Source organism: Rhododendron vialii, chromosome 13a (genome assembly GCF_030253575.1).
Source record: "Rhododendron vialii isolate Sample 1 chromosome 13a, ASM3025357v1".
In the NCBI taxonomy this organism is placed as follows: domain Eukaryota; kingdom Viridiplantae; phylum Streptophyta; class Magnoliopsida; order Ericales; family Ericaceae; genus Rhododendron; species Rhododendron vialii.
This window is the reverse complement of record NC_080569.1, coordinates 19,708,105-19,718,774: the sequence shown is the minus strand read 5'-3', so window position 1 is coordinate 19,718,774 and position 10,670 is coordinate 19,708,105. Positions and strand designations below refer to the sequence as shown.

The 10,670-nt window shown below is 41.6% G+C and overlaps 1 protein-coding gene across 1 annotated transcript; it reads left to right on the top strand.

Moving 5' to 3' along the window:
- The first annotated feature begins 6,985 nt into the window (after window positions 1-6,985).
- Window positions 6,986-8,119, top strand: LOC131313959 (uncharacterized). The gene has a single exon (XM_058342456.1). It carries the CDS (start codon window positions 6,986-6,988, stop codon window positions 8,117-8,119), a length of 1,134 nt encoding a protein of 377 aa, XP_058198439.1.
- Window positions 8,120-10,670: the final 2,551 nt, after the last annotated feature.

Genomic DNA, 10,670 nt, shown 5'->3' with positions numbered 1-10,670 from the left:
CATTGGCAAAAGATTTGGTAGGATTCTAGCCCTTGAAATGTCCTCTGATAGCATGCTCTTATCCCGTAGCTTCCTTCGTGTTCGAGTGGAAGTTAATATTCTTCAGCCCCTTCCAAGGGGTTTCTATCTGAAAGGGAAGTCGGAGAATGATCTTTGGATCTCATACAAATACGAGAAGCTTCCGGATTTCTGTTATCATGTGTTCGGATTGGGCATGTTATCATGTGTTCGGATTGGGCATGATAACAGAAGTTGTCGTTTCACAGCTAGGGGCTTTGAGGCCCAGTCTGGATTTGGACCATAAATGAGAATAGGAAGAGCTAGACGTGGAGTGATCCCAATAGAAGAAATCCGCCATGAGGTGGATGAAGCAGAAAGACGGGTTAACAACCTTCTCACACGGCGACCAGTGTTGCAGAGGAATGGAAATGGTGAGCGCGTGACGAACGATGGTGAGGAACGCGTGATACGACACGCGCCAGGTACAGCAAGCAAATGTTGGATTGGAGGTGCCTCACTCGTTGAATCGTACCAGTGATGTCGTCCTTGGAGGGATGGGTGTTGGCAGCTCACAAATGACAGATGGCCCTTCTCAGAATATTCCTTTGAGCAATACCTAAGGTATATCTGTTTCTGCTGATTCGGATTTAATAATACCTTTATCAGATAATGATTTGAATTCTTGAGCCCAAAACAAAAGTTGGATGTTTGGATCAGAAATTCATATTGGCCTTCTGGGCCAATCTTCTGAGTTGGGCCCCCAGTACTTCGTAACTGAGCCTCCAGATAGCCCCAAAGCCTCCCCCCTCCCAACCAGCCCAAATGATTTTCAACCCAATCCAAATTCTTTTACCACCCCCCCCCCCCCCCCCCCCCAAACCCAAAACAGCCCACCTCTTCAGGCCAATCTAATCCTTTCTGCTCACCCACACAGCTCACCCTATCCACAAATCGTTGAACTAAATTTCCTTGTGCCTCTCACCACTCCCAAACCTCTTGACCTAACCTTGTCCAATGCTTTCTGTTAGATATTTTGGCACTTTCCAGGGTTGTTCAAAACCTTCATTGGTGTCTTTATTAGATCGACTCCATTTGATTGTAATGGGTAGGTTAATTAGGAGGTAGTTGCTCGCTCGATGCTCCTCCCATTATCTGCGCCAAGTTGACCGCTACGAAATTGATTCAATTGCGTGAGAGGTAATTAGCATTAACACATCATGCATAGTATTTTGTGAGATTCGAAATTTTATTTCTGCACGTTTGCCTTTCCATAAAACTCTCCGAAAAATTTGTTTTCCACACACATATATATATATATATCATTATCGTTACAAGGATTTTTTAGAGTATAAAAAATATAGATTGCACACATTTGTCTTGCTGAAAAAGAATTCTTTGAAAATTTGCTTTCCATACTTGATTGTCGGTCAAGAGAAAATGCTATATAAAAAAGGTTTGATCAACCATTAGGGCACACTCTTTTCAGAGAAGAGTTTGTGTGCAGCAACATTTGTGTTTATTACATGCTTGCATCTGCGAACGAAAATACACAGTAAGGCGAGAGAGTTCTTGCTTATATATGGAGTATTAAATAAAGAAAGGGTTGCACGTTTTGTTTTTCGGCGGTGAGAGAAAGTTTGCTTTGATAAAAGAAAGAAAGGGTTGCACAAGTTTTGGTTTTCAGCAGAGGCGAGAGTTTTGTTCTCGCCTCTTGCATCTTCGAACGCCGTTTGGGTTGTTTAGATCACGTTCACATCATATCATTCATCCATTCACTGTTCGTGGTTTTTGGTGCTGTTTGCTGCTGTGGCCGAATCTTTGGGAGATTGATTCGGAGCCGGTTGAATCCGGAGATCGGGCGTGAAGTCCGTGGTGCATCCATTGGATCTTGAAGAAGCTCTGGGAGCATCGGAGATTGGCGAGAATAGGTAAAGGCTTGGGTAAGGTTTTTGCTATTTCGCAATCTGTACTTCTTTTCGATTAATAGAATAAAGCAGTAGTATTAGGCCGTGTTTTTGGCTTAGGGTTATTTAGGACCCTAAGTTTTTCCACATAAATCGTGTGTCTCTTGTTACAATTTATTTTTATTCTACTGCAGTACTTTATTTTTATTTTTTTTGGATTAATTGAGATAATCAACCCGTTCATCTATATTATTTTTTATATCAAAAAATTGGTGATTTTTTTATCAAAACTCCTATTCCTATTCACACCCCCCCCAGGAGTAGATTGAAGCTTCCGCATAATTTCACTTTCAAATCCTTAGCCATTAAGAGGAAAGCTCAAGATGAACTTCCAGAGAACCAATCCAAAATCCTTCGGCTATGCTCCTCCATTCCACCCCCAAAACCCACTCAAATCTCTCCCCGTTGCTCTTCTCGTATCACTCTTAAAGGGACTCGCCACTCAAAAGCTCAAAGGAAAGGAAAGTTATATATTGCTGATTCAGCAATGGTTGAGGATAACCTGGTGGACGTTCAAATTCAAGATTTTAATGAAGCCTCGGAGATAATAGAGGAGATGTTTACGGGAGTCAATGCTCAGAATGAGGACTCTAATCAGTTAAATGGAAAGGGGCTCGTGGCTGGCCCGAAACAGCCACAGTCGCAATGCTGATCCTAACCTGGAACTGTCAAGGCCTTGGGCGTACCTTGACAAGCCAGGCTTTAGGTGATTTAGTGCGTAAAAACCGCCCCTACATCGTCTTTCTGATGGAGACAAAGAATAATAAGGTCATGCTTGAGACCATCCGCTGTAAGTTTAATTTTGATAATAGTAGTTATGTTGATCCTGTTGGTTTGTCTGGGGGTTTGGCCATGTGGTGGGTAAATAATGTGATTTTGGATGTGGAAATTGCTACCAAGAATTTTATGCACAACACCATCTCGGAGAAGTCAGTTTCTTCTAGCTGGGCAGCCACGTTTATTTATGGGTGCCTTGCTAGGTCTAGGAGAGAGGCAGTGTGGGAAGAAATTAAGGGCATTGCTTATTCTGAAAGGCTACCTTGGTTATGTATGGGGGATTTTAATCAAGTTCTTTGTGCTGAAGATAAGATGGGTGGAAACTTACCAAGCCAAAATGGTCTGTCTTCCTTCCATAATATGCTTACGGACTGTGGTCTAGTAGATCTGGGTTGTAAGGGGCCTAAATTTACTTGGAGGAATAATCGGAGTGGAGACAACTTTATTATGGAGCGTACAGATATGGCTTTTGCGAATTCCCAGTGGCGAGAGAGTCATGAACATGCCATGGTGTTTGTGGAACCTACAATTGCTTAACCTCCAACCTCGCCTTCAAAAAGGTTGAGAAAAACCCCAAGCGTAGGGCTAGATCGTCGGTTGCATAATAAACCGGTAAGACCGGGATCGTACCACAGAGAATTCGAATATAACTTAATCGGATTGTAGGTTTAATATGGTGGTTTGTGGCGTTTAAGACGGCCAACTTGGTGATGCTTTGAAACGGTGAAAATTGCCAAGGCAAAAGACTAGGAAAATGCTTAATTAACTTAAAAGAGGCAAGTCTAGGGATCGTCTAACCCTTGACTTAAGCCGTTACCGGTTCTCGATTATAACTCAGGCAAGAGTCACGACCGCGCGCTCACGCCCGGAGAATTTAGCTTTAATGACTACGTTTAACAAAAGATGTGATTAAACGGAGACGAACCAACTTGTTTTTAATATTCGTCGAACACATAGGAGGCTACGAGCCCTCGGTAAGCTTTTTGCCAAGACCGCTTGGCTAAACATCTTACAAAGGAGTTAACACCCCTTGTTTAGACCAAAAATGCAAGTTAAGCTCTATTCCGAAAATCATGATTTTAAGCTCGAGGTCTTGAGAACCAAGTAACCACCTAAGTACTCAGGAAAGATTACCCCGAGACTTGGCCTAACGACTACTCACACATACTTAAAGCATAGAAGAGAGTATAAAAACGAGACATGAAGTTTAACCGACGGGAACGAAAATAAACTTGAGATTAAGAAAGATCTAGTTCGTAGCTACAACATTAATACATGACAAAACAATAAACGATAAAGACTTACTTGAGTTCCCAAGGAAAAACACTAAGAAAACTTAAAGGGACATTAGTGGAGTTCTTCTAAGAAAGTAATGAACTAGATGATAAGAAGAGAGAGAGAGAGAGAGAGAGAGAGAGAGAGAGAGAGAGAGAGAGAGAGAGAGAGATGGCTATTTATACAAAAAAATGCATTCTCCCTCTTCAAAGTTATCAGAAAATATCCAAAAAGTGGAAACATGCCACAAATGAAAAGTTAAAACTGTCAAAAAGCATGTCGGTGAGACACCCGTATCGATACGCTAATACCGTGTAGCCTTGCTTGAATTCCAAAATTTCCCGTAGAGGAACCGTATCGATACGCTGAAGCCTTCAAAACTCTCTGTTTCAATGAAGTATCGATACGCAGAGAACCGTATCGATACGGTTCTGTTTCCTGGCAGATCAAGATCCTCAAGCCTTGTTTTGCCACCCGACGGCCCATAACGGCTCCGGCTTCCACGGTTCTTCATACTTAACCCCGACGGCTGACTCCTTCAAAGCCTCGCCTACTTGCTTGCCTTCAAGGGTTGTTTAAGACATCCAAACAAACCCTTTTAATGCGTATTGCCTGAAACGCTTAACAGAAAACCTTACGCTCAAAATCACTTAAAACAGTAAATAAACATAAGTTAAATGACGTAAAACGGAACTAGGTGCATAAAATATCTACAATATTGGGTGCTTATCAGCAATCGGATCAGACCATAATCCTTTCATTCTCAACACTGATGTCCCCCTCAATAAAGTTGGCAAACCGTTTAAGTTTGAATCATTTTGGGTAACAGATGAGGAATGCAAAGAAGTAGTCTCAGAGGTCTGGAGCCAAGTTAGAGAAGATCCAATGATGCTGAAGGTATGTAAGAAGCTAAGGAATTGCAAAGATAAACTTAAAGCATGGAGTTTAAGGAAGTTTGGGAATTTGAAGCTGAAAATTGGGGTAACAAAAGACCAGCTAGTCGAGGTTCAAAAACAGCTCCAAATTGGTTTTCATTCTAATCTAGAAGCCCAAGAGAAGTACTTAATTAGGGCACGCAGGAAGATTTATGGAAAAAAGACGCAATGTATTGGCACCAAAGGTCAAGGATTAAGTGGTTACAAATGGGAGATAAAAACTCACGTTTTTTCCACCTATCAACAATTCAGAGGCGACAATGCAACCAAATCTTGAGGCTAAAGGATAGTAATGGGGTATGGAAGTCTGAGAAAAAGGATATTTTAGAGATTATCAAGTTGCACTTTCAAGAAGTTTTTAAGGGCCCTCCAAATCGAGACTTTGAGGATATTATTAGCCTTGTTGAACAAGTTGTATCCCCGAAATGGAATGCCCAACTCACTAAAGCAATCATTAGGGAGGAGGTTCAGCTTGCAGCCTTTCAATTAGGCCCTTTGAAAGCACCGGGATCAGACAGCTTTCCAGGCATTTTCTATCAATCTTACTGGGAAATCGTTGGAGAGGATGTGTTCAAGGCGGTTCATGATTTCTTCCAAGAGGGTATCCTCCTCAAAGAAGTCAATCAAACCAATGTCACTCTCATTCCAAAGGTGCCAAATCCAGAAGGTATGAATCAATTGCGTCCAATAAGCCTTTGTCGTTTTATTCATAAGATTATCTCCAAAATTCTTGCTAATCGACTTCAACCTTTCATGGGGAATATCATTTCGGAGAATCAATCTGCTTTCATTCCTGGGAGGCAAATCCAAGACAACATCATAGTAGCTCATGAGGTATTCCACTTCATCAAGCATAAAAAGACAGGCCCTAAACCAGCAATGGCAATTAAACTGGATTTGAGCAAGGTGTATGATAGGGTCTGTTGGGACTTCCTCTTCAGGGTAATGGAGAAAATGGGCTTTGATAACAGATGGATTGGTTGGGTAAAATAGTGTGTATGTTCAGTAAAGTACTCGATCATGGCCAATGGAAGACAAACTTGTGTTATCAATCCAAGTAGGGGGCTTCGCCAAGGGGACCCACTATCCCCCTACCTTTTCCTACTGGTTGCTGATGTGTTCTCCAACCTTATGCAGAAGGCTCTTTTAAACAAGTCTATCGGGGGAATTCATATGCGTAAGAGATGTCCAATAATTTCACATCTTCTATTTGCTGATGATTCTCTGATATTTCTTGAAGCACTCCCTCGTTACTGCTCGAATTTTATGCAACTTGTTTCCTATTTTAGTGAGGCATCTGGACTATCTCTCAATGTTCAGAAATCCAGTATCTTATTCTCTCCGAATACTGAGGAGAGTCTGAAACAAGAAATAAAAAGTATTCTGGGTATGGGTGATATGGATGGGAATGGTAAATACCTAGGGCTGCCAATGTTTTGGGGAAGGTCTAAGAAGGAGGCACTAAGTTATGTCAGAGATAAGATGATGAAGAAAGTCCAGGGATGGGGGAACAAGGACTTAAACCATGCTGGAAAAGAAGTGCTTATTAAGCCAGTACTCCAACCTATTACAATGTACACCGTCATGTGCTGCAAAGTACCACGTTTTGTTTGTTCAACTTTAAACTCAGTAATCAGCAAATTCTGGTGGGGAAATGGTGATAAAGGGGGAAAGATCCACTGGGGAGCTTGGAATAAGTTAACGGATCAGAAGGGAATGGGGGGAATGGGCTTCAAAGATTTCGAGTCCTTCAACATTGCTCTTCTTGCAAAACAATTTTGGCGATTGGTGACATATCCAAATGTCCTATGGGCGAGAGTTCTTAAAGGCCTGTATTTTCCAAAGAGAAACTGTATGGAGGCAGTAAAAGGATCGAGACCTTCGTGGATCTAGTGTAATCTATTGGAGGGAAAGAATCTAATCAAAGAAGGGATACAGTGGAACGTGGGGAATGGTGAATCTATTAATTTTTGGGAAGACCAATGGGTTCCAAAAATCGAAGGTGGGAAGGTGACTCCTGTCCAAGATTTTCAAATGGAGAATGCAAGAGTTGTGGACTTCTTGAAACCAATTTCCAAGAAATGGGATCTTGCGAAACTTAGAGGCTGCATACCAGAAGAGCAAGTCCAGGCGGTTTGTAAAATCCCAGTGAGTCTTTCAAATGCTTCAGATAATCTTGGTTGGCACCACACAAATTCTGGAAAATACACTGTCAAATCAGGATACTTTCAAAGGAGGAAAAGTTTCGCCAGGACCAGATCCAATAGTGCATCGAGCTCCTTTACTCCTTCAAAATCTATGTGGACGAGGCTATGGAACTCCTGCACAAATCCTAAGGTGCGTACGTTTATGTGGAGAGCTGCCCGAAATTGGTTAACGTGTAAGGAGAACTTGTGTCGAAGGAAATGCTCCCCTAACCCAACATGCCCTTTATGTGAAAATGCTGTAGAAACGGTGGAACATATGCTCTTTCACTGCCCATGGTCCAGAGCAGTTTGGTTTGGGAGTGGGAAGCATCACTGGATTCTTTCGAAATCGATTGTGGCCATGGATAAATGGCTAAAGGACCTTCTGTGTGGCTGCCTTTCTAAGGAAACCAGCTCCATGGATGTGGAGACTATTTTCCAATTGTGCTGGGCAATTTGGAAGGCAAGGAATAAGTGGGTTTTTAGCAGGAAAGTATCAAAGCCAGAAGAGGTAATTGAACAAGCAAGGGCAACAAGTATTGATTACCTTCAAGCAGTATGTGATCGAGTGAAAAGGCCATCTCCTGATCGAGTGGAAAGGCCATCTCTTAGGCCTCCTTGGAAGGATAGGTGGTCACCACCTCCTACCTCCGTAATTAAATTCAACTGTGATAGAGCATTTAAGTCCTCTCGCAACTTAGCTGCCTTTGGCTTTGTTGCTAGAGATAGTGGTGGACGGGCTCAAGTGTGGCGATGTGGTAGAGTTATGATTTCTTCAGCTTTGGCCATTGAAGCTTGGGCTTTGAGGATTGCATGCAGTGTGGCAAAACAATGGGAAGACCAAGAAGTTATCTTCGAGTCGGACTGTCAAGCTCTTATCAATTGTATAAAGGATCCGAAAGTGCAGTGCCCATGGGAAATAGGAGCCTTTGTCACCGACATCTGGGAATGGGCGCGAACAAGGAAATGGACGTTTGGATGATGTGCTAGAGGAAACAAGAAGGCTGCCCACTGGATTGCGTCTCGTTGTTTAGATAGGAAAATCTTGTTTCATACGGGTTGTATTCCGCCCGATTTGGATTCTGTTTTGCTTAAAGACATGTACTGAAGCAGTTTGTTTAATCCAATGACATGTTCAAAATATATATATATATATATTGGAGGGTGCCTCTCTCTCTCTCTCTCTCTCTCTTCCTGAAAGAGAACCCAACCCACCTGCACCATTGCATCCTTCATGTTCCCTGACGGTTCCATCTTCTCTCCTCTCCCCTTTCTTATCCTCTCTTGCCTCTCTATAGCTGTGAAATGATTGATATTCTCTCCCGAAGGAAAGAAAATCGCCCGCACTCCCCAACTATGGTGGAACCAAATTGGTTTTTGGACTCTTGGATCTAACTAGCCTTGGCAACAGACTCTTGACTTTTCTTACGATGGCGAAGACATCATTGCAGCATGGACTATGACTGGAACGAGCTACAACATGATGTAGATCATTATTTCTCCACCACCTAAACAAGCAAATTTGTGACTTTCGACACCAAAATTGTATATATATATTTTTTTCCCGGGCTTTTTATTTCTGTATTTTGATTATGTTTTCTGATATTTCATGGACCCATGGGTCCTTATCCCTTTGGATAGCTGGGTTACTAATACTTTTGTTGCCTTAAAAAATAAACTATTGATGGGAGCACTGAGAGGAAATCGGTGTCCGTACGTGAAGCTCCCAAGTTTGTGGCATAACTCTTGACTTGTAATTTATTCCGAGTCCAAACAAATTCAGTTCAAATTGATAAGAACTTAAACTATGAATTATGCAATTTACATGCTTAACTAAATAAAAACTTCAACAACAAATAAAACTAAGTAAACAAAAATACGGGAAGACCCATTGTTAAATGCCTACACAAACTAAAAAAAATGCTTCGATGTTGGAAACTTGGAACTACAATCCCGCTCATCAAAGGGGTAAAACTATCATCTGCATCAAGCTCAATAAGATCTATGTTGTCGGTCCTTGCCATAGCTGCCTTCACCATTCCTGAAAATATGGAAGACCACTGCCTCCACATGTCATTTTGCAGCCTATAGCCACCAGTCATTTGATCCACCACAAATTAGAGTTGCTCAATTCAATAAAAAAGAGAAAATGGGAGATCTTTATGTTTCATTCTAATAAAGAGCTCAACCCAAATTAGGAAAATGAAAAAGCCAAATCCTTGTGGAGCGGAGGAAAGCGGAAGGGAAAAAACGGAAGGTGAGGGGAAGAAGGGGTGGCACAGCTTGGGAAGGAGTGTAAATCCTTGAGTTCTCACATGTTCTCTCCCTACTCCTGTCTCATGGGAGGACATAATCATTTGAAAGTCTATAAAGATAGTGAGTAATCTTTTTTTTTTTTTAGGAAAGAAACCTATTGTTTTAATAATATAACATATTGCAATTAAAACAAAGCAAAATACAACAAAAACAAAAACAACTAATGTATAGGGGGAAGCCTTAATGTCGGACCTATCGATCTGCTCATAGAGACGGGTGGGGAGTCCATGGAGAGTTCTAAAGAGCTTCTCTCTCTTCCCTGGAGAGAGAAAGCCCTCTTCCCCATTTTTCTCTTTTCTCCGGCCGCCTCCCTCTTCGTTTCTTCCCTCCCCATGGCGGCCCTTCCACCTCTTTCCTCCCCATTTTCTTTTCTACTACTCCTTTCCTACCTACATAGTTGTGAGATAGTTGAGACTCTCTCCCTCCAGTGAGAATATCTCCCACTCTCCCATCATTTTTGGACTAGAGAGGCCCAGATATGAGTTTTGGCTCTTGAATCATTCGGTTTGGCGAGAGTTGTAGAGCTTTCCGGTGGCCGCGGAGAAGGCGTCTATAGCAAATTTGGCGATCCAACGGCAGAAACAAGCCTACCACTCTAGATATCCATGGAGATCGATGAGTCTGACATTAAAGTTATTTTTTTTCTTTCTTTGTACTTTTATTCTTTTTGGTTTTTTGTTGTATTTTGTTTTGTATTAGTCGTAACATATTTCTGTTTTCTCAAACAAAAATCCGGAAAATATCAATGGGAAAGTAGGTGCACGCATTCAATACACATCACCATCTAAGTGTCCATCTCAACCTTTTTCTTTTTTGCTAGAAATTAGTTTGTCTTTCAAGAGCAATGTATGATAGGGGTGAGCATGGATCGGATTGGTCTGGTTTTATAGTAATCCAATAACCAAACCACTACTTACGGATTATGAATTTAGAGAACCAAACTAATCCATAAAATTCATAAAACCAAACCAATCCAAACCATTCAAAGGTGGTTTGGTTTTGGTTTTAAACCACGGTTTAATACAAGAAAAAACACTTTTGCCGACTAAAATAATAGTTGCCAAATGGCTATTTTTAGTTGTCAAAACCTTTCCGCGACTAAATTTTTGGTCGCCACTTTGGTCGGTGACACTTGGTCTGGGAAAATTTTTGCCGACCAAAATTTTTTGTCACCGAAACTTGTTTTTCCCGACAAAACACTTTTGTCGCGAAAAGTA

Excerpts from the sequence above, each read along its gene's own strand:
- LOC131313959 (XM_058342456.1), top strand. The coding sequence starts at position 6,986 with ATGGAGAATGCAAGAGTTGTGGACTTCTTGAAACCAATTTCCAAGAAA.